This window comes from Antedon bifida, chromosome 1 (genome assembly GCF_963402885.1).
Source record: "Antedon bifida chromosome 1, ecAntBifi1.1, whole genome shotgun sequence".
Taxonomy (NCBI): Eukaryota; Metazoa; Echinodermata; class Crinoidea; order Comatulida; family Antedonidae; genus Antedon; species Antedon bifida.
Window position 1 is genome coordinate 1,653,343 of NC_136226.1, and position 22,988 is coordinate 1,676,330.

The 22,988-nt window shown below is 32.8% G+C and overlaps 3 protein-coding genes across 3 annotated transcripts in view; 1 reads left to right on the forward strand and 2 right to left on the reverse strand.

The window, feature by feature from the left end:
- LOC144837674 (3'-5' exoribonuclease HELZ2-like) overlaps positions 1 to 22,988 on the reverse strand; it is a 107,430-nt gene that overhangs the window by 46,845 nt on the left and 37,597 nt on the right. The window lies entirely within an intron of this gene.
- The window catches only part of LOC144837003 (ubiquitin-like modifier-activating enzyme 5), a 100,735-nt gene that overhangs the window by 13,440 nt on the left and 64,307 nt on the right, over positions 1 to 22,988 (forward strand). The window contains exon 2 of the mRNA XM_078691980.1: positions 1,525 to 1,687. The gene's annotated coding sequence lies outside the window, so the exon portion shown is untranslated. The remainder of the gene's footprint in view (positions 1 to 1,524; positions 1,688 to 22,988) is intronic.
- Positions 1,128 to 22,559, reverse strand: LOC144851659 (3'-5' exoribonuclease HELZ2-like). The gene is made up of 27 exons (XM_078709235.1): positions 22,529 to 22,559; positions 22,233 to 22,337; positions 21,830 to 21,966; positions 21,439 to 21,499; positions 21,186 to 21,238; positions 21,010 to 21,061; positions 19,694 to 20,821; positions 19,334 to 19,595; positions 17,711 to 17,921; positions 16,702 to 16,836; positions 15,796 to 16,298; positions 15,003 to 15,650; positions 14,183 to 14,570; positions 12,693 to 13,073; positions 12,525 to 12,600; positions 8,074 to 11,806; positions 7,631 to 7,906; positions 6,747 to 6,847; positions 6,475 to 6,624; positions 6,200 to 6,337; positions 5,673 to 5,953; positions 5,076 to 5,272; positions 4,455 to 4,557; positions 4,037 to 4,267; positions 3,703 to 3,856; positions 3,257 to 3,424; positions 1,128 to 3,027 (listed from the first exon to the last, which is right to left on the reverse strand). Exons 1-27 carry the CDS (start codon positions 22,557 to 22,559, stop codon positions 2,924 to 2,926), a joined length of 9,807 nt encoding a protein of 3,268 aa, XP_078565361.1. The 3' UTR covers positions 1,128 to 2,923.

The following is a 22,988-nucleotide window of genomic DNA, read 5'->3' on the forward strand; positions in this document are numbered from 1 at the left end:
CAGTGTACCAGTAGGTTGAGTCCCAATGAATCTATTATTATTATTGATACATACTTACAAATATTTCCTTTTGTATTTTTCTGTATGTTTTACAGAAACTGACAGATTTATGCAAAAGTATGATTTTGTTAGTTGTTGCTTTTGATCAGAAGAGAGCAGTTGGTGAAATGTGTCTACTTTAACGACAACAACTATCATACAATTGTGATAAGCCTGCTTGAATTGAAGGTTCAAAGGTCTATCTCTTTGTCATAGACAAATAAAGGTGTAAAAACATTATTTATGTTTACGTCCTTCATGGTTTAGCTGCAAATCGACCACAACCAAGTTATTTTAAACTGTTTATATACTGTATTGTTTACATTGAGGTGGTACATCAAATCAAATAATGTACAAACTAGGGCCTACTGTTTTTTTTAAACTGTAACATAAATGTGTCTACTATTTTCAAAATCCAGTTATCCGACCTAAGCTTCATTATAAATATCAGTGACAAAAAGCCTTTATTTCAGTTCATCATTACCGTAAAGGTAGAACCACAGACGAAAGCACAGTATAGGACATTTTGTTTTTTGATATCCGGCTCTGGCCTTTCCTAAATATAATACTATTATTTGTTTGCTTTACTGGTTTTTTTGTGCATTGCTGCAGGGCTCTGGGGTGCAGGCCCTTGGGTTTAGCCAGTGAGTGCTCATATAGTCTTTTTCAGAGTTTTAGCCAAATTCAATTAAAAAAACAGTAGTAGCTTTTGTTGAAAGTTGATTAGATATGCGACTTCATGTTCACCAATATGGCACTTTTTTTAAACTGGGCTAAAGTGAAGCCTAGACTGAGCATAGACCTTGTTATAGAGAATTATACCACTGAGGAGAATTATACCACTGAGTCTTATGTGAAATGATGCTATAGTGAACAAGAACAAAGGTGTAGGCTATAATGAATATCAATAATGTTATCATTGTGTATTCAGTTGAAAGATGCTTATTTCAAGTAGAGGGCGCATCAACCGGAAGTTTACTTGGTGATTTTTATTGGTGATTTACAGTATTTATTTATTGGTGTTTACTTTTTTCCTTATCTTTGATAGTGCCACTAAAATAAAAAAAGGAGAAAACAAAGAAAGCAAATCATGTAGGCCTACATATATATTTATAAATTAAAGGAAATTTACACTGTATAATATAAAATAAATAAAATACATTAAAATTAAGAAATGTGTAAAATTTAAAAAAAGTGAATGTATAATGTTTTTTATTGTATATTGTCTGGTCTTCTCTCCATCATTTTGTTGATGGTTGTTACATAATACATTATATTTTTTTGTTGTATTTATTGTATCATCTGGACAGTTTGTCTGAAATAAAAATGATTATACTTATAGGCCTACTACAAAAAGGAAAAAATAAATAAAAATTCGAACATTAGTTGTTTTGATGTCCTAATCAATTGTGGTGAGTGGTGAATTTTTCACTAAACAACTTTTAACTATACTAATTTTGGTTTGGTTTTTAAACTTGTATTCAGGCATGTTTTCCACTGTTTGATCTGTATACCAGCATCAGATCCTTTGAAAGCGTGGCACCTTCACCAGGTGAGCATATTGGAAGCTGATTGGACAAAACAAATGTACTGTACTGAATGTAACAGATTCCAGCATATTATCACATCACTGTACCATTTTAAATAGGTAAGAAACTTTTACACTTCTGTGTTTTTGATTTTGTATTGACACATTTAGAAAAAGATAATTTGGAATGATGGAAAATATTTGTAGAGTGACTCCATATTTGAAAATTTCTTCAATAGCTAAATATTTATAATGTAGGCCTACTTTTTAGATAAGTGTAATTCATATACAATATCAATAAGTTATACCAATTTTAATTAAAACATATCCCCAGAAAACTTGTATCCACCGTATTCATAAATCTTGACTATGTAGCCGTATATATAATAATAATCTACTTGGAGTCTCCTTATAATATTTATCATGGTATAAAAAATTTACATTTTACAAATATAAGATTAGAAATAAAAATATGACCATTAGATTCTAAACTGTCTTATTCAATGATTTTAGTTCCTGTAGTCTACAGATTTAATGCTAAGTTCTTTAGAATTGTTATTATCATAATTAAATACATTATCATTAAAATTATCACCATTATCATATCACCATACATATAATATAAGTATCAACGTTTTCAACAATTACAATTTTATATTGAAACATGATTTCATACATAAGAAAATGTAAACAAATATACAAATTAGAAATATATTTTCTGTGCTTCATTTAAAGTATATTCAATAAAAACCAGTTTAAGTCCTAGTACTGTGGATGTGGAATAAAGGAAGAAATTAGTACTCATGAAGCAATAAAAAACATGCAAATAAGTTCAATATTTATTGGTATAAAATTGAATTGTGGACCGATTTAGAAAAAGAAAATACTTTTATAATGTACATTAGAAATTGAATGTATGCCTACATCTGTATAATAATTAAGGTATTGTGAAATCTAGCATCTTTAGATATTTTAGTTGAAATCTAAAATGATACCAAACATTTAAAGATTAAAACATAATTTTGTAGTTTAAAAATATAGTTTACACATCATTATGATTTACAAATATGAAGATACAAAAGTTTATAAAGATTTTACAAAGCCAAAATTTACATTTAAGATTTTAAAATGATGACTGTGTACAATAATTACTAACTACTAAATATATCTTTGTTACTAAAAATACTAAGCTACCTCATTGAAAAAAAAATCACTTCAAAACGATATAATAGCTCTTAGTAAAGTGTGGTACATTATGTATTTCCAAAAGCAACTAAAATATGGTTGAGAATGCCTTGATGTCTCTTCTTTACTTGTCAGATGTTCTTAATGTTGATATCCTTGCTACATTCAAACTTAAGGTTTGAAATCTGATGCATGATCAACAACACATTTATTTTGCCTGTACATTTGTAGTAATTCCTTCCACTTGGGGTGAGTTTCTAGTAGGTACTGGTTACCTTTGGGGGAAAAAAGGTTATTAAACCATCAGTGCACTTTTTTGACAAAAATAAATTATTAGTATGGTCCCTCTTAATATTTATTGGCTTGATTGTAGTCATGCCTTCTGATAAAAGAATTACTTTTGTAAATGAAAATGGAGCCCAAAACTGCTTAGTCCTTGTCACTATTTCTTTATTATAAAAACCACAGCAAAATAGGAGGGCTAACTTCTCTCATAGTACTTACCTATAAGAATGAGTCCTTTCTTGGCTCTGGTCAGTGCTACATTCATTTGGTTTTCATCAGTTATAAAACCTAAATTCATCTTCATCCATCGAATACTTGGTCTCTTTTCAATCTCAACTCTTGGTAATGAACGTACAGTTGACATGATTACATAATCACATTCACTTCCTAGTGGATGGAAAATGAATTTGTTTAATGCCAAAAAAAAAGATTCATAGTATCATGTTGCGATCTGTTGTTTGTTTTTCTATTTATTTGCATGGAGAGAAACTAATCACATTATGTGAAGAAATAAATAAATCTTTAGTATTTTGTATCATCAGTTTTTGATTTCCATAGTTGAAAAGTACAGATGAAATTTCTCTGGTCAGAGAAGTAAATATGTCTGTTACTTTTGTCTGATCATGTCTAACAAGTTCATGTACATATATCAGAAATTAATTGACCTTGGCTGAGTACCACAGTTGAGACTTGAACCTCTTCTATTCCATGCACTTTCAGATCATCTCTGATTCGTTGACATTGCAAGCGATACTGCGATAGTATCAAAATATCTTTAGGTTTCACTCCCTTTTCCAGCAGTTTACAAGCAATTCTCACCTAAATAAACAAAATTAAAATTGATAACATTTATATATTAAAAGTACACCATGTATCGTAACAGTAACAGCTGTACAAAGATTTAGGCCTTTCACAAAGCCCATATGTAACAATGCAACTTTCATAAACACCACACCCATCAACCCCCTCCTCCTGTATACATCTAAGTAGATTACTAACCACATGATACACCTCCTGTGGGTTGCTTTTGCTTTGTTCACTTCCTTCTGAGCTATTAACAGTCAGTGTCTCCTCTTTTCCATACACGTGGCAGAATACAATTGGACAACTTGAACCAGCTGGCCAAAATTTCCTTTGCCAGTTTTTAATTTTGCGATTTTTAACAGAATCGTCTGTCACCAATTTCTTATCATAGAAAACAGTTGATGGAAACTCACAGATCTTTTGGTGCTAAATAAGAAATTGAAAAATTAAATGTAAACAAACACTATATAAAACAGAATGGTTGTAAATAGAAGCTCTTGCAATATATTGTGCCTCACTAGTAATAAAACTACTTTTACTTATCAGTTTTTAAGAGTCATTTATTTATATGTTGAATTGTTTATGTAAATAGAAATTAAAATATTAGACTAACCATTCTGTACTGTATAGTTAACATCATTGTCTTTGCCTCATAACGCTCTAGTAGAGATATACCCATACCTAAATCCTCTGCATGCTTCTCTTTAATGATTGGTCTGTAAATGAATAAAATATTGTTTAATCAAGACTAATAGTCCCATCAACTTTGGCAAAAATTGTTTATGTATACAGGCCGTACTCGATTTGCATTAACAATGGAATTTATGAAAGTCAAATTGTGTTCAAATTTAGAGGGTAAGATAATACGCAGTCATAGACAAAGCAATTAGGGGATGTTCAGACTCGCAGCGCAGGGCATACAGTAATCCGTGGCGTTAAAAGTCAAGGTGTTCAGACACAATGATCAACATTCCAATGCATTACATTTAAAACACTCATCATTAGGTCTAAGCAGACAGAACAAGCATACATTCATGACAAACGCATTGCAGTTTACATTGTAAGTGGTTTTTTGTTTTTTTTATTTATATAAATATTACCTTCAAAATATGTACGGTGCTTACATAACACCACCCTAACACTGTGAGTCTGGACATAAAGTTCCAAATAATTTTATGAAGTGGATTTCCATTTTCAGATTGACATGTTTTGTCATACATACTTTCATTCTTACCTCAACTGTTTATGATCTCCAATAAGAACCACTTGGTAAGGTGAACACATAACAAGAGGGATAAGAGACTCAGGTTCACTACACATCCCTGCTTCATCTATGATACACTGTATAATACTGCAGTATTCTGGGATGAATTTTGAACCAGCTGAATTGCAAGTTGCTAAGATGATTTTATATTTCTTAAGTTCTTCTTTCTGTAATTATTAAGAAGATTGTTATGTTAAAGGTAATATTTGTTTATTTTCCTAATCAGGATATGCCATTAAAAAAATGTTCAATCATTAAAGTTTATTTTATTTACCAAAGACAATGTGTGGCACAGTGAACGTTAAACTTTTGATAGCAAGATCAGGAATTTTAGTTCAATGTTGCATCGCTTATGTCCTTAGCAAGACAGTTTACTTACATTTGCCTCTTTCCACCTTGGTGTACAAATGGGTACCTGGTTAGGTCAAAACACTGTACTATGCTGATTACTAGCTACATCCAAAATGGACGGGGTAATAATGTTTACAGCGCATTGAGAGCCTGCTTATATGCACTATATAAGAATGAACTTGAATTGTTAAAGGCTTCAGTTCAATCTAAATTTACCTTTGCTGAACTTATCAGTTGATGATATGACCACCTTTTTTCTTTAGGAATGACTTCACCTGGTTTTAGTCCTTGGAAATCAAGATCAACTTTCCTTATTTCAGCACTCTTTGAATTTTCATTGGTCCTGATCAAATGGTGTAATGCAATGTTGACATGGTCAGGTATGGTATCGGCTTTTTTTCCAATGTTTTTCTCCCATGGCAATGGAAAATCTTTCTTTTCAATAGTTTCACTGTAAACCCGAACAATAGATAATCCTGGAAACTCCTTTAAATATCCTAATAATAACAAACATTTACTCTGGTGAATTGTAAGCAATAAGATTCATAACACACTCCATGAATGCACTGAATTTATATATATGACCAACAGCGTTCTAAGGACAAGGCAATAAGAAGAAAACTGCTTGCCTCAAACAGGCCACAAATAAAACTATATACATTAGTGGTTTGTCTCTCTATGTCTCTTTGTCAAAGTATTATATTATCAAATTATTAATTACATCATCATTTAAAAAAGATTACCTGCAACAACATCAACAGACTTGTTAGATGGGCCACAGTAGAGCACCTGTGGCTGCCCTTTACCAGTAGGTGGTAGTTGTGTGTTCATCTCTGAAAAGTAGTATGCTAGTTGTGCGCCTGTCACAGATTTTCCAGTTCCTTAAATAAAAATAAAGTCTTTAAGCTCTTTTGAACACGCAAAAAGGTGACTTGATTTAAAATGATTTCTGGTACAAAATTTTATGTTAATGTTGATAGGGTCAATGTGTGTAACAATGCAATGACATCCTACTTACCTGGCGGTCCCTGTATAACTGTAAATGGTTTTGCCAAAGCTGTCTTTATTGCCTTCTCTTGGACATCATTTGGTGGGGGCAAATCTACATGTTTTATCTTGCCAACTGTTATTGTTTTTGCAATTTCAACAAGTCTATTATAAATTGAACCTAAAAAAATAAATGTGTCTTGTTGAAGATTAACTCAATTATTTTAAATTAAGAAATAGAACCTTTGGATAATATACACCACCTTTAAATAATCAAATTCAAAGAAAAACTAGAATACTCACTATCTTCTTGTCCTCCCACTTTAAACTTTTTAAGAAGAACAATATCTCTGTTTAATGAAGACTTATTTTCACTTAGGCCTTTCACAGCTCTTCCAAGACGACTTTAAATAAATTAAACAATTTAAATATTGTAATTAATTGGTGTACATGACTGAAAATGATTGACAAAGGAACATTTTTCATCAAAACAGGTAAAATGCATACACTAATAACAGACCAGGAAGACCAGCTATTACATGGATGAGAACAGTGGCGAAAGATCTGGAGACAATGGGCCTCAACTGGGAGGATGCCAAGACACAAGCGCCAAACCGAGTGAGATGGAGATCAGATGTTGCTGCCCAATGTTCTTTAGAAAACAGGAGGAATTAATTCTAAGTAAGTAAGTAATAACAGTTTTCTGAATTCTAGTCTTTTTAAGGTATGAACTATTTAATTCTGTAAAAAAAATTATAATTTCAAAACACATGTGACCTCCCAAGAACACAACAAAAAAGCTGCCTCCATACTGATGCTGCTAATAATAATAATAACAACAACAATAACGGTTATAATGTGTGAATTTCCAAATAAATGATCGAAAATTAATTTTAAATGAATCAAAAGTGGGATGAATGTTTGTTCCAAAGAGGTGATGTAACAAAGAAAAATATGCGTCCACCTTAATGTGGAAACAAGGAACAAATAGCAATGATTTGTCAGAAGAGCAAAGGCGACGAGATGGAACATATCAAGGAATATATAAGATGGACGGGAAAAAAAATTAACAATTATACTATATAACTCTAAAAGCATCATTAAGATAAAACATTGTTTAATGAAGGTCAATTATGATGATGAGTGATATGATGACGGCGAAGCAGTAATTTATTGTTCAAACTAACTTGTCTGATTCTCCTTGTGGGATGAGCTCAACAATACAAAGTGGTTTCTTCTTTAGCTTTGTGGAGATGACACTATGTGGCAGTGTGGGGCTCTTTCCAATGCCAGACTGGTTTAATCTTATTCCAATTTCCCTCTGTACTTCTGTAAATTTGACATTTCTTATATAGCAATGGCCAACCCAAGTAGACTTAACTTCAGAGCGATTCTGACTTAGATTTTTTAGTGGTATGTCAAGACCAGAGTAGCGAACACATAAATAATCAGATGGATTAAATCTGAAATTGAATTTTATGAAATATATTAACTTCACATAATTGTATCTCTTCAGGCATGTCAAGACATTTAAGTTTCTGCAAATACAATATACAGTATATGCTAAAAACATAGTTTTACTTATTGTTTAATTATTATAACTTTTAGAATTGTAAAAAAATATAAATACCTTATACTTCGTTCCTCACAGAAATCAGTCGGTAGGTAAAACACACCGTTGTAAATCTGTTTATCTGAATCAAAAGTCCAATCGATTGAGACATTTCTGATGATGAGACTGTCATCTTCAGATACAGCGTTTGATGCAGATGCCATTGATAACACTGCCAACCAACGTTCCTGATATGTAGGTATGTCCTTCGCACCTCTGGGTTTCTGACTTGCTAACTGAGAGAAACATGTAACAGGATCAGAACGATGTTCTAAACATATGTCCAGTTCTGGTGTCAAGTTGAAGAGTTGGATTTTAGGTTCAAGAATTCCTCGTTCAAATCCTGCAGTAAGTTTAACTTCAACCATATGCCCTAGAGTGTATTCTCTTTCAAAATCTACAAAATGCTGTCTGTTGCCGTGTCTGTCTAAGATTTCAGATGTGACTTCTTTCTTTAACAGTTTGCCATTCATACTTCTAGCTCTTCTGTTAGTTTCAATTTCTTTGGCAGCAAAGTGCATTGCAGCACGAATTTGATGGATATCGTCATCTTCAATTCCAGAAAGAAGTTCTTGCCAATGAGTACTGTTAAAAATAACAACAAAACGATTTGCATCCAACTCTCCTGCAGTGCTGTCCATCTTTGGTAGAACCTCAGTAGGTTTTGCTTTTGCATCATATATTCTTTGCTTCCATGATAAATTAATAATATCATTATCAACCCCTGGTCTTTTTGATGGCTTTAACTTACTTAAGCCCACAGCATTGCCAGTAATTTGCATAAACCCGGGAAAGACAAAGCTAATATTTTTATCTGATGCTTTCTCCACAGTAGGTAAATGTGAAATTGATACCTCTTTCAACTGTAAAGCCAACATGAACAACTTTGTCTTTTTTTTGAAAGCCTTAGCATTTGATGATTTAATGGTTGAGTTATAGCAGATTGAGCCAATTTCTTCTTCAGTGTAAGGTATGTCTTGTTGGTTGATAGCTGCATCTATAAGGCGGTGCACAACGATGTCAATATAACGTCTTATGGGAGATGTAAAGTGAGTGTAGAAGTCAATCTCGAGAGAATGATGTGCCAGATCTCGACCATCGGAAATACTTTGACCAGAACATTTGTAATCCGACTTCTCTTGTATCATGTAGTAGTGCGCCATCATTACAGCGAGCTTTGGATGTTTATTATCAGTACAAACAATCTGGATAATCTTCATCATTTCAGCAAGACTGGCATCGGAACCTTGCTTGATATTAATTACAGTTTCAATCAACTTGTTCCATTCCTGTGTCTGCATTGTGATTGTGTTACTTTGTTCACCACATTTACAAACATTATCACAATTGCACTGTGAAGAACCAACAAACTTTCCTAACATCGCTTTACTGTTTCTAATATCAGGTAAGTGTTTGGCTTGAAATTCCTGGAGCTTTTCAGGATCTGGTGAGAGTTGCCTCCTGAGTGGCACACATTGAGGAAATCTTTCCATCAGATACTCTGCGACAGCTTTGTTTGCAAGAATCATGAATTCTTCAATCAGTGAATGTGCAAGAGGACAAGATACCTCTTCTTCATTTTCATCCTCATTGTATGAAAATCTACCTTCTTTAAGGCGAGCTGCACGAGTCTTCTGAGCCAATTCATTCAGTGAATGAATCGCACTTACAATGGATGGTTTTACATCATTGTTTCCATTATGAATGATGTCTTCTACCTCTTTGTACGTGAATTTACGTCTGGATCGAATCACGCATTTCACTATTTTTGTGCCAGAATGTAGACCGTCGTTTCTTATGTCCATAAATACAGAAATTGTTAACCTATCCTTTTCTGGAAGTAAACTGCACAAGTCATTACTAAGTTGTGATGGCAGCATGTTGATTGGAGCTGAAAGTTTTGGATAATAAGTAGTGGCTCTCTTCTTTGCCTCTTCATCAAGCAATGTTTTGTTTTCTACAAAATAGCTTACATCAGCAATATGAACTCCAACTTCATAATGACTGTCAGAAAGTCTACGTATGCTAAGTGCATCATCAATATCTTGACAATCTTTTGGGTCGATAGTGAATGTTTCAGCTTTTCTGAAATCGGTCCTCTGTTTTATTTCATCTTCTGGAATTGTCCAATTTTCAGAAAACTTCTTGTCAAGTTCTTCACGAACTTTCTTCTTCCAGGTATCTTCAACACCATGTATAAGCTTTAGAATTCTAATCCCTTCTGCTTTGTTAGTGGCTGGATGCAGCTCTTCTGTAACAAATCCCACTGGATACATCATATTTCTTTTCCATTTCCAATATTGTACCACAAACAGTTTATGTAGACGGTCCTTGTTTTTTACCACAACCTTGCGTTCTAAATAGAATGGCTTATTACTGTTTACCTGATTACTTAAGGTGTATATTTCTACAGTAACATTCTCACTCGGTGATTTGTTTTTATCCTTTGTCAGTATGCACAGTTTTGGGAAGTCTTTGTTTACAGGTACCATAAGGCTGTTACTATGCTGATCTAGCATGCAAACTAGTTTACGTAAGTATGGATTAGAGGCTCTTTTCAAGACATGGACAACTCTACCATAAATTTTTGTGTTTGTGTTTTCGTTTTCTGGCTTACCCAATGCTTTGATGTCAACTTCTTCAAGAATTTCTTCATTTTCTTGTATTTCTGTGATAACTTCATCATTGTTCAGAGCACGCCCTCTGTTATGCTTACTAGTGATTAAAATATTCGTTGGAATATCTTCTTCTAAAGTGGTAGCGTATGTCTTTCCTCGAACATCAAGATGAAATGTGCATCTCTTGTATTTTTCTGGTTCTGATTCTAGCAGTGGTTCATATTTCTTGTCTTGATCTAATTTTTCGCTACTTATGTCAGTCTCTTCTGGATCATACTCTTTAAAGAAATCAGCACTTTGAAGATTTGAATGGTCTTTTCCGGAACCAAATATCTCTTTAAAAATTTCATCTTCTTGAAGATTTGTAGATTTTGTTGTCTCAATATTGACAGGATCTAATATGTCCTCATTGTACACTTTATCCAATTTCTGAACTGATAATTCATCATTGGATTCTTTCAAATCTGATGAAGGCTCATTTTCATTTGCAGGAGATATGTTGTCAGTTTCCATTGATTCCTTAACTTGTCTCCTGAGCTCTTTTAGAATGGAATCATTGATTTTTGTCTCATCAATCTCTTCTTCATCTTCTGACTGCCATTGTTCTTTTTCGAAAATATTCATTTCCTCCTGCAAAAAAGTAAAATCACCACTAACAAAGGTTTCTGATTCATCTCCACCGATTTTGGATAGACATGGAAAATCTTCACTGATCTGTCTCTCAATTTCTGCTGGCCTCTTTATTGTAACATCAGATTCTTTTTTTCTGAAAGACGGTTTGAAAGGAGCAGCAAGGGGATTAAGTTCAATATTTGTAGCATTTATTTCTCCACAAATTTGATGTACGGTTAAATCACTTGGGTACAAACTTTTGTGTTTCTCGCATTTCTGGAGGAACTTCTCCCAAACTTTTGAGCAAGAACCAATAGAACACATTGCTATAGGATCCCCAACAACCACCATGACAGATTTGGCTCGTGTGAATGCGGTGTTTAACAGCTTTTCATCAGAAAGAAATCCATAGTAAAATTCTGCACTTTCATCCGGATTGTTGTATTTAGCAGCAACATGCGTCTTGGCCAGCGTTGATCTTGTTCTTACAACACTGATGAACAATGCTCGAAATTCTTGACCTTTAGAAAAATGATATTTAATTTGTAATAATTTCAATAAAATAAAATTATCAAATATTGAAATTAGAATAGAATCACAGGTATTTCTTTCATTGACAATTGTCGAACACAATTTTCCTACAAGTGTATGAACTGTCCAGTATTTATTTCTTTAAATTGAAATACACTCTCAATGTACTGAGTCGCTATCCAATCGAATTTGAACAATACCATGAAAGCCCCAGTGGTATAATGGTTAGGAAATCTGCATATCAAGCAGAAGGTTCCGGGTTCGAGTCTCGGTTGAGGCGACTTTTTATCATTCTCACAGATTTCCTCATCTTATCGTTTCAAATTAATTAATACATTTTCAGTATGTCACCGGCCGGTTTTATTCTGTGCCTGTGATGTTTATATATTAAAAAGTATCTCTTCAGAATACCATGAAACCCCCAGTGGTCTAATGGTTAGGAAAACTGCATATCAAACAGAAGGTTACAGGTTTGAATCTTGGTTGGGGTGGCTTTTTCTCATTCTCACAGATTACTTATTGTTTCAAATTAATTAATACATTTTCAGTATATCACTATGCCTGTTGTGTTTATATATATATTTACAATTCATATGAAGGTAAAAGATAAGCAGTTCTACATTATTATAAGTCAAGATTTGAAAGTTACAGGAGTCATTGTGAAGTGCAGCTAATAGAAACAGAATATAATGTGATTTCAAAAGATACCTTGTACATTTCTCATGCTCTCGACTGTTACATCATCCAACTTGCGTCTTCTGAGTTCATTTCGAATTTCACGCACCTGAAATTATTAGTTTAATTCTAATGTTAAAGATTACAGTCATACATTTTTGTTGTACTGCCGAATGTGATGCAAAAACAATTATGATGTACCTGAGAATTGTATGGTGTTACAACACCAATATCTATTTTCTTTCCCCATTCTGGCAGCCAGTTGCGATAGAGACTCTCAACTCTGAATCCAAGTTCTGCTGCTTCATCCCTATTGCAGTACGATGTTCCCACAAGAAGATCTTTTCCCCTGACTGCATAAAATGATAGTGGATACATTGTTGGATGTTTTGGATGATCCTTCATTGAAATTAGTTTTGTATGGTAAAATACAGTAGATACAAATGATAAAATCTCTTCACAGGTTCGGTAGTTGTAATGCAGTAATATCGTGTTTTGGTCGCCTGTTTTTTCATAATGATCATGTAAGCGCTTAAGAATAGATTGATCAAATCCACCGATGCGTGCCTCCTCAGAATAAACCTATATAAATAACAATGTATGATACATTCTGTGAAATCTGTGATAGCTTTCACAGAATTGCTATCTTAATCAAGATCTTGATAAATTCAATAAGTGATGTGGCAGGAACTCTTAATTGTATCTTAATCCAAATAATCAAGCGCTACAAATTTTCTTTAGCAAAATTCCGAAATAAAATTTGTATTAGCACCAAGCAGCTGGAAATTTGACACCAATGCTAAAATTGTAGGGGTTACTTTACAGAGCAATGCTGCCATGTATGTTTTTTATATGCAATTCTTGAATAAGCATACCGAGATAGATATATATGTTAAGAAACAAACTTTTAGCCAGTATAATATTTTGTGATGTCACATGGACTCACTGTGTGCATGAAAAGCATAGTAGGACTTTAGGTCTTAGTCTTCAATTTTAGGGCTCTAATAGGTTCACATAGTTTACCTCCGCCAAGGAGTTATATGTAGTCCATCGCGTGTGTTTGTTTTGTTTTCAGGATTACTCAAAAAGTAATTACGAGATCTTTACCAAAATAAATATAGATATGTGATCAAGGACCACTCCATTAAATCTTGGAGGCAATCTGGGCCACAGTCCCAATTCTGGACCACTTTTTAGTATAATTTTCAGCCCTGCTAGTGTTAAAAGAATGTTCAAAAGCCGGCGAGCAGTCTTAAATAACAATTAAGTAAACTGAAATTGCATTTTCTCGAGAACTACTTCATTTTTGTACAAGAGGCAAGAGTTATAATTTGTGATTTGTACTGGTAATTTAAAAACATAATTTGATTTAATTTACAGGTTTTTTGATATGAGTAGTTTTAAAAAGCCTATTTCTTTTCAAATTCACCCGTTTGTTTTTGCCGTTGCTGTTGTATTGTTGTCAACTGATACTATTGTTAGTTGAAAGGCTTGTTATATAACCATTACACCAAATTCGCATACAAATGCTTGTAGTGAAATTAGCCTAAATCACACACAGCATTAAGACACACACAAATATATATATATATATATATTTTCCCGGAGAAATCTTATGTAGTAGAATTTTACAGTAGGCGAAGGTATGCACCCTCGGAGTGGCTTTCTAGTTTCATGATTAAATTGATTACCTTTGGGCTCATTTGAATATGATCACCAGCAATTGCTATGCACGTCTTCTTCTCTGCCATTGCTAACGGCATGATAGCTTGCGTCTCTAATGCCTGACCTGCCTCATCAATTAGTATGTGTGTGAAATAACCTTTTAAGTTCAGTTGTACTAATCTTAATGCCATATTAAGGGTACAGATGACCACTCGAGAGCTTGTCACATGATCTCTAGTAGGTAGATTGATTGTGTTTGTGGTTTTATCAATCAGACAGTATTTTTTAACATCTGGATGTATGGTCTTAATGCGTCGTTCAGATGTATACACACGAAGCAATGTTGGTTTGGGACTCTGTTGGTAGGTTTTTAGATATTGATCTAAATGTTCTGTAATATACAGATCTGCTCCACTATAGTAATAAAATGAAAGAAACATTAAAAAAAACATCTAAGTTTCTAAATCTGTCTGTACCATATTGATTCTATCCTAATAACGGCAAGATGCTCCTTTACTCTCATTGCCTCATCCTTCAGATGGAATCTAAAACCATTGGTCCTGTGTAGACAGTGTATATTAAAGCAACGCTCCATAAACTATATGTGCCGCGCTAAAGTTTCCGAATCATCAGCGCAATTTTGACCTTCCAAAAACAAAATTGCAATGCAATAATGGGTCTTAGGTGTTTTATTACTTTCATTTTTAATGTGCAGCTGGGTAGTTAGGCCGAGTTAAGCAAACAGTACTAACTTAGTGACGACGTACTTGTTTGTATTGATTTTGCTTTGCACATGTAACATATGCTGCTCGCATAAAAACAAATCATGCAAATTGATTTACAAACCTATTGGACATGGTGCAAATCAAAACCTTGGTATCACGTTTCAGAAGGATCTTCTTTACAGACTCTGCCATGGTTCGTGTTTTTCCTGTACCAAACGGACCATATATCACCAATGGTGGCCCACTGACTGTCGTAGTTCCTGCCCTATGCATATATTCTATTGCTTGTTCTTGTTTCTCATTTGAGCTCTCTGTAGTAAGAGTGGGAATAGCCAGTGTATATCCTTGTACTGGTAATACAGATTCCATGTTTTCCAAGCTATCAATTGCATAGTGCATCTCACAGAAAAGTAAGCGATCAACCTGAAACTGAACTTCAATAAATATTTTAGTTTTTGCTTTCAGTTTTAGCTTTTCTACAAATGTTGCATTCAGATTTACATAGATATAATCTTGTGTACGGCCATCAACACCTTCATTTGAAACGATTTTAAGTTCATAAGCTTCATTTGATTCTGAATCAAATTTGCACAATACACTTTGTACAGACTCCATGATAATCTGGCTTGATTCAGTGTCACAGTTTATAGTGTCCGTTAGTTCTATTTTACCAAAGAGTTCACCATTTTGAGCAATGAACAGGTCGGTACCAGCATAGGATTCAACTGTAATAGTGCTTTCAATTTCCATCTCTGTTGTTGTGTTGAACCTAAATGAGGGAAATGTGTTTGCATTCTTTAAATGTTTATTCGTCAAATTAAACATTTTTATTTCATAATAAATATAGAGTTATCCTTTTACTTCTTTTTTCATTCCTAATGTAATGTAATGTAAGTCTTTATAGAAATAAATACCTGTTGATCTTTCTCATTCTATCTCTTTCCTCCAAATTCACCATCTTGTGCATCCTATGTTTGTAATTCTCCTGAGTTAGCTCGCCTACATTTAATCCATCAATATTTAGATTCGCACTTGGTGGCTTGTATTTCCTGAAGAGGTCTTCTTTAAGAGGACTGAGTTCAGTTGGTCGAATTATCTTAGTATTACTTGTGTCCCAATTAATGGTAGACTGATTTTGACTCAACTGCTTCATGTATTCAGGACGATCTTCTTTTGCACCGACATGAACATTAAGTTTTCGACCCATTACTGGTTTGTTCCCAAAATCAAAGATAACCCATTGATGGAAACTTCCCAGCATGTTGCTGACGAAATGTACATCTACGGTATATGTATATCCAGTCTTGATCATATTTCCAGGACAGACCTGAGGTTTATCTTCATGTTTTGGATGTGAACAGAAAAAGTGCAAGCGATGTTCATCATATAGTAAGCCAACACGTTTTAGCCTTTCTACCTATATTGGTAAAAAGATTATCCTTAAAAAGTCAACATTTTTATAACAATCTTTCAGACCAAAAAAATGTATTCACTTCATTTCATAACATTTATTCTATGTACAATGTTTGTGATAAGATTATTATAAATAAGATCAGTGAAACCGAAAAGCGAAAAACTTGTGAAGGACTGCATAAAATAAAAAATAAGGTACAATTTTATCAAAAAACAATAAAAACCAAAGTAAATAAATGAAACAGATTGAAATGAATTTAAATTTTATTTAATATTATTTAGGATTCAGTGATTGTATGCCAGTAACAATATCTAGAGAACTGTTGATATAAACCCCTGAGTCTTGTGGGTGAGAACACAGCTATTTTTACCATACTTTGGATAGTAATTGTAAAACTATCACTTACTCCGTTAATACATTCCACTTGAAATGTCCAATGATTCTCGAATACTTTGTCACATTCTCTGTCAATGGCATCTATGAAACAGTTCAGTTTCTTCTTACAACTAATTCGAATTTTAGGCAATTCCTTCTCAGTTATCTAAAAATATGAATGTTCTTCAATAAACTTTAATAATAATTAATACTTTGACTTCTTCTACCACTTAAAATGTGTAAACAGTTATGTTGAGCTGAACTCAACACCATCTTTTTTGTTCATTTTTATTGAACTAAAAAATATATATCACACATTTGTAAAAACAGATCAACAAAATCTAAACAACAATTATTAAAAAAATAAACTAAACAAGATTAAAAAACTTCAAAATCGCGCTATGCGAGTAGTTCTTCAATCTCCGCCTCGCACCAGCACTTACATTCTTTTCTTTCATCACATTCATTCATCTCTACACATCATGAATGTGTCACAGAGGGTACAGTACCAGGTAGGCTGCCTAGCTTTCAAAGCTATGAACAATATTGCTCCTCGATACATCACCCAACGATTTTCCACTGTTCTGATACGCTCTATGAGGACTAGGGCTGCTTCCAGAGGCGGCTTACTGGTACCCAAAGTCAAATTGGAATGTTTCCGGCGCTCTTTTATTTATTCTGCTAGCATTTTATATAATTTATTACCTTCTGTTTTAAAAGAATGTACCAATATTAACTCGTTTAAATTTAATTTTAAAAAACACATTTTATCGTAATTGCCTAATTGAATTTTTTTTAGATAATTATTTTTTTAGATAATTGTTTTAAATTTAAATGTAATATAGTAGATTCGTATTAGTTAAGTATAGTTTTATATATTTTGTCATTTTTAAGAGGGCCCCTGGATATCAGCTGACCTGCGGGTTCAGCTGGAAGGGTTACCCTCTATAAATAAAGTTGAAATAAATAAATAAATTATTGTTTTTAAATATTATTATTGTTTACATTGACCACAATAGATTTTTGTATATTTTTCTTACCACTGTAACATCAGGCGTTGATGAGCTGTTGTATTCAATCAAAAGTTGATCCATGAATGAGAAGAGTTTGCTCTCGTTAGCTTTTCGTCTTTTCATCATTCGATATTCATGTCTTTCTTTCCATTCTTCCAATTCTTCCTGGCTGTGTGCCAGTGTGCACTGGTTGTTAGCTGGGTCCGCATTCGAGTAGGTGCAACTATTCTCTTTGTGTCTAAAACATATTGGAAAATATATCACTTAATGCAGTACAGTTTCATTTCAGATTTGTGACTTAACTACAAAATTAAAGCATAATATATACATATGTAAAAAAAAGTATTACTTTAAATACTAAAATTGCTCTTAAATACTTCTAAATTCATTAATTAGTAATGTTGGCGTAAATCAATTGGGAGGTTATTCCATAGTTTAGAAGATCAGTAGAGGAAGGTCCTTTTACCTTGTAATTTTGTCCATGTTGGAGTAACTAGAGTATTTGATGATTGACTACATGTGTTTTTATGATGAGTGGTGTGCATAAATTGAAACTAGGTTGAAGTAGCAATATCTTTTAAACATTTAAAACTAGCATAAAAAATTGCTCATCCCATTTGTCTGTAAGTTTCTTCCATTTAAGTGATAACATAAATTCATTTACCTGAGTGGTAATGTTAGCAAATAGAAGTAACCTAGCAAGTCGATTTAGAAGTATTTGAAGTGAGTTTCTGGACCCCAATGGAAATAAGTTTTTTACTTTTTGGGATATCCTTTTTCGAGTCTGTTGTACTGATTTTTAATTGTTTACATATTTTTATTGTATGTATCTGTGTTGACTCAGTTAATAAAGAAATCAATCAATCAAAGTTAATATTATCATTATTACAATTATACCAAACAGAACTACAATAGTCAAAACAAGGAATTACGATTGCATTTGCAATTAGACAGAGAGTTGAGTTAGGTAGGCATATCGAATTCTTCAAATTATGCCTATACGTTTTTTGAAGAAACTTTCTCAATGTGTTTGTCCCAGGACATATGGAGTCAAAATGAATTCCTAAATATTTGTATATAAATCTAACATAAATATTTTGACAGAGTCAGATGAAGAAAATAAAAGTGTAGTATCATCGGCATACATAGCACAATTACAATCTGGTAGTAAATTAACATATATAATAAAGAGGAGAGACCCAAGTATGGAGCCTTGAGGGACCCCAACATTTATTGATTTGGGTACAGATAAAGAGGATTTGATCTTTACAACTTGCGATCTATTGCCAAGAAAAGAAATAAACCAACATAAAACATCGTCCCTAATTCCTAATTGATTAAATTTACTAATTAACAGTTCATGGTTGATAGTATAAATTCCTTTTTCAAATCCAAGAAAATGGCTGCAGTCACTTTACCATCATTCATATTATTTAAGATATGATCAGAAACATCAAGAAGGGTTGAATTAGTAGAATGGTTTCTTCTGAAGCCTGATTTACATGGTTTAAGAAAATTAGTATTAGATCTTCATTAGCTGAAAAGTACACCCTCACATAGTCTTGATATTAATAGAATTATTAATAGAATATTAAAAGATTTATAAATAATTTAACCAATTTTATAGAACTAGTATATTTTTTCTCATACCTGTGACACATAACATACTGGCCGTTTACAACCCGAAGTGGTGGACTTCGGTGTTTCCAACTTCTCTCAGTGTCTGAATTAACACAAAGTTTGTGTTTTGAAGTGCTAATATGAAATTCAAGCGTCAGTGTAGAATTAAAATCCATCTTACAATAAGTACAATGGTAATTTACACGTTGAGGGCTCTCTTTTTGATCTTCTTTTCTTTTTTCATTATTAGCTGATAAATTCTGGCTTTCAACAATCTCATCCAAGCTTTTGACTGAAACATTAAATTTAATTTGTTAATTTTAAAATGGTGAATTTTATTCCTGATGATAGGTATATGTTGTTACATGTATATGTTTCCACAAAACTTACCTTTGTGTTTTGCCATGAATATCCAAATTTGGATTTCCTCTTCTGAATGAGGAAACATGCATTGCTTTCCTTCTCTATCTGCATAGTCACATTTGGATTTGTTTTTACACATCACAGGTTTAAAATTTGGTCTAAGATTTGGATGTCTGCCGTTGACTTTAATCCACTTTCTGCCACCAGAAAACACAAGACAAATCTTTTCTTTCCATGAATGTCCAACTTCACACTTTCTTGTGTCTTTGTGATGTTGTTCTCGTTGCTGTCCTCCACGGCTCCAGCATGTTCCACATACAAATTTTAAGTTTAATGGACACTTTACTTGTTGCTTAGTTTCCTGAGTGTCTGGTAAAGCTGAAGTGACTGGTATATCAGGTTGAGTAGGTGGTGCCATGGATCCACAAAACTCCACAAGACAGTCTCTATCAATGACATGCCTTTGTTCTAACTTCCAGATTTCAAGTTCTATGAAATCATGGGCAAAATTACAGCTGTCTTCCCTCTCACAGCCATATCTGACATAGTGTCTACACTGATCTGCCACGTTGTTATGAAGCTTAGGTCTTATTGTAGATCGTATGATTCTTCCATTTTTACGTATTTCATGTGCCAATATTTTACAGGTTTTACTGGTCGGCCACTCATGCTGCCTCAAGGGGTGTCCACAAAACTTGGGATCATTTCTGTTTTGGATCGTTATACAGGGAGGCTTCAAATAGCGGCATTGCGGACATATGTAAGTAAAACGACCTTTAAACTTTTCAAGAAGATCACTGAACAATGCTTTCTGTTGCTTTGCTGCTTTGAGCTGTTGATTTTCAGTGAGATGAAATTTGTGTTGAACTGGAAAGGAAGGTCTATTCATTGGAAGTGAACTTAAAGGACTTACAGGTTCTGTATTATGCAACTGAGTCTGGTCAGTAAGCACATTTACACCAATTGGTAGCTGTGGTATAATTGGTAGGTTGAATTGTGGTACAGCAGGTAGTGATTGGTGGTGTGGTATTATAATAACACCACGTTGGGGTGTCATCTTCACACTTCCAGGCACGTTTGAACATTGGAGACTAGTTTTCAATTTAGGAATTGCATGTCCAGTTACAATGTTGGTGTTTGAATTATTTTTTGATCCTTTAACAAAAAATTAAAGAAAATATATTCAACTTTAAATAGGTTAGGTTTTGCTTGTGATGTAGTTCATTTATATAAACTACAAAATTAAGTGTCATTTTTAACTTCTTATCTGCCGTAGTGTATTAAAGATTTTCTGATTTATATGAATTAGACCAATAAAAGATGAATTTGAATTGAATCCTCACCTCCATTTTGTGGCGTTGTACCAATATGGCCACTTAACACAGCATTTCCAGACTGAAGTGAAAATATACATTAATCAATCTCAATTTCGCAAAAGAAAATTATTTCAAAAATATTGTTACCCTATAGTATAATTAATGTAATACTAAAGCAAAAAACCAAAACATTAATGTTTTACCTTATGTCGTCGCTTCTTGGATTTTTTTGCAGAACCAGAAACCTGTTTTTGTCCTGTGATAATTAGAGACAGTTAATATATTTCAATTTTAAAAACTCATTGGTTTTTTATAACATGCACACAATATAATGAAATTATATTTATAGGTTTATTTATAGTGCATGACACGTACTACAGGAGATTACAGGTGATCTAATGTTAATGTGACTAATATTATTGATGACATTATTATGATTAATAATGCTTGATATACCTCTGGATTGCTGGTTGTTAGGACTATCAATTGGCAATTGTCTTGGTTCAGCATTACTAATCTATGAACAATATAAATAAAGCAAGTTTAGAGGGGAAGACAAAATATCTTATGCAGTGTAGTCAACTTTATTAACTTCTAGCATTTAATTATTACTATTCAGTAGGACACTGTAGAAATGTATTGTCCCCCAAAAGCATAAATAAACAGTTAAATTAACCAAACATCCATTTGTTGCCAGCCAATTTGAATATTTTTTTGCTTTAAATTACAGTTTTCAGGTAAATAACTATTATGTGACATTAAAATGGCATATTCAACAAAAACATTTTAAGAAATTATTTTTTCAGGAGGACAATAAATATTCTGTTTTTTTTTATTTAATAGTTACCATATTCCCACGCCGGTTCTTTTTTGTAACCCATTCATTGGAATTAATGCCATCATCTTCTTCTTTGTCTTCTTTCCCAATTCTGCGTTCATGTGATACAGATGATGGAATTGGAAGACCTCCCTCTACAGTTTCATCTAGAAAAGTAAAGGACCATGTCAAAATCTGTTGACTCTTTAACAAGATGATTATAACATTATATAGTACTAGTATTTAGAAATTTACTAGTATACAAAATAATACATAGAAATGAAAAAAATGTAATTACTGCAGTAACATGATGACATGACATTGTTAGTAACTTAGTTTAATATTTTCGATATTTGTCTGTGTTCCCTCCTGTAAGTGGTGATCTTGTATTCACTTTTGGTTGGGAAAAGAAATAAATAAATGTATGTTCTACCAGATGTTTTGTTTAAAGATTGTGCTAATTCTGAATCAGATATTCCACTGGCTACACTTGTATCTGAATCTTCATCACTATCTCTCTTTATATCATTAGTTGAACCTGCAAAAACGATAACATGTTACAGTAAAAATCACCTTAAAAAAGAAAAAAGTTTATAGTTTTCTGATGGATGGACCTCCATTCTTTCTTATCCTGAACTCTACTTTAATTATAGGAATTAGGTAGTATATTTGTTTGTATTGTATAATTCCAATACAAGTATTAATATCAAAATTATTATTATTACTTACTTGATTTTCTTTTGTCCAAATTTGTAGACATTTTCTGTTTCTTTTTCTTTTTAATATATGGGGCAGCAGTGTCAAAAGTACTTTGGTGATGGTTCTATTATAGAAGGTCATATTATATTGTATATATTATTATTATACTATATTATAGAATAGTGACAACATATTATAATAGGCTTATATTTATTTATTTAAGTGAAAACCATTATCAGTTAACCAATTATAAATGTTATTACTGTTTTATTTAAAAAATTGCATGATTTGTAATAACTTTTTAATTAAATATTTGTTTATACTTATTCCAAAACAGTAGACCTACACTAGTAATAAAAGTGTTTAATAACATCTGTTGTGTATTTGTGTTTTGTTTTACTGACATACACAACGTTTGTTAAATATTGTTAACATTTCTTTATTATTATTCTCTCAGATGAGTATACAAAGGCATCGTAAGTATTTTCAC

Excerpts from the sequence above, each read along its gene's own strand:
- LOC144851659 (XM_078709235.1), bottom strand. The coding sequence starts at position 22,559 with ATGTCTACAAATTTGGACAAAAGAAAATCAA. Across the intron at positions 15,651-15,795 it reads AGAATGAGAAAGATCAACAG|GTTCAACACAACAACAGAGA; the intron begins GTATTTATTTCT and ends TCCCTCATTTAG. Across the intron at positions 11,807-12,524 it reads GAGCATGAGAAATGTACAAG|GTCAAGAATTTCGAGCATTG; the intron begins GTATCTTTTGAA and ends ATTTTTCTAAAG.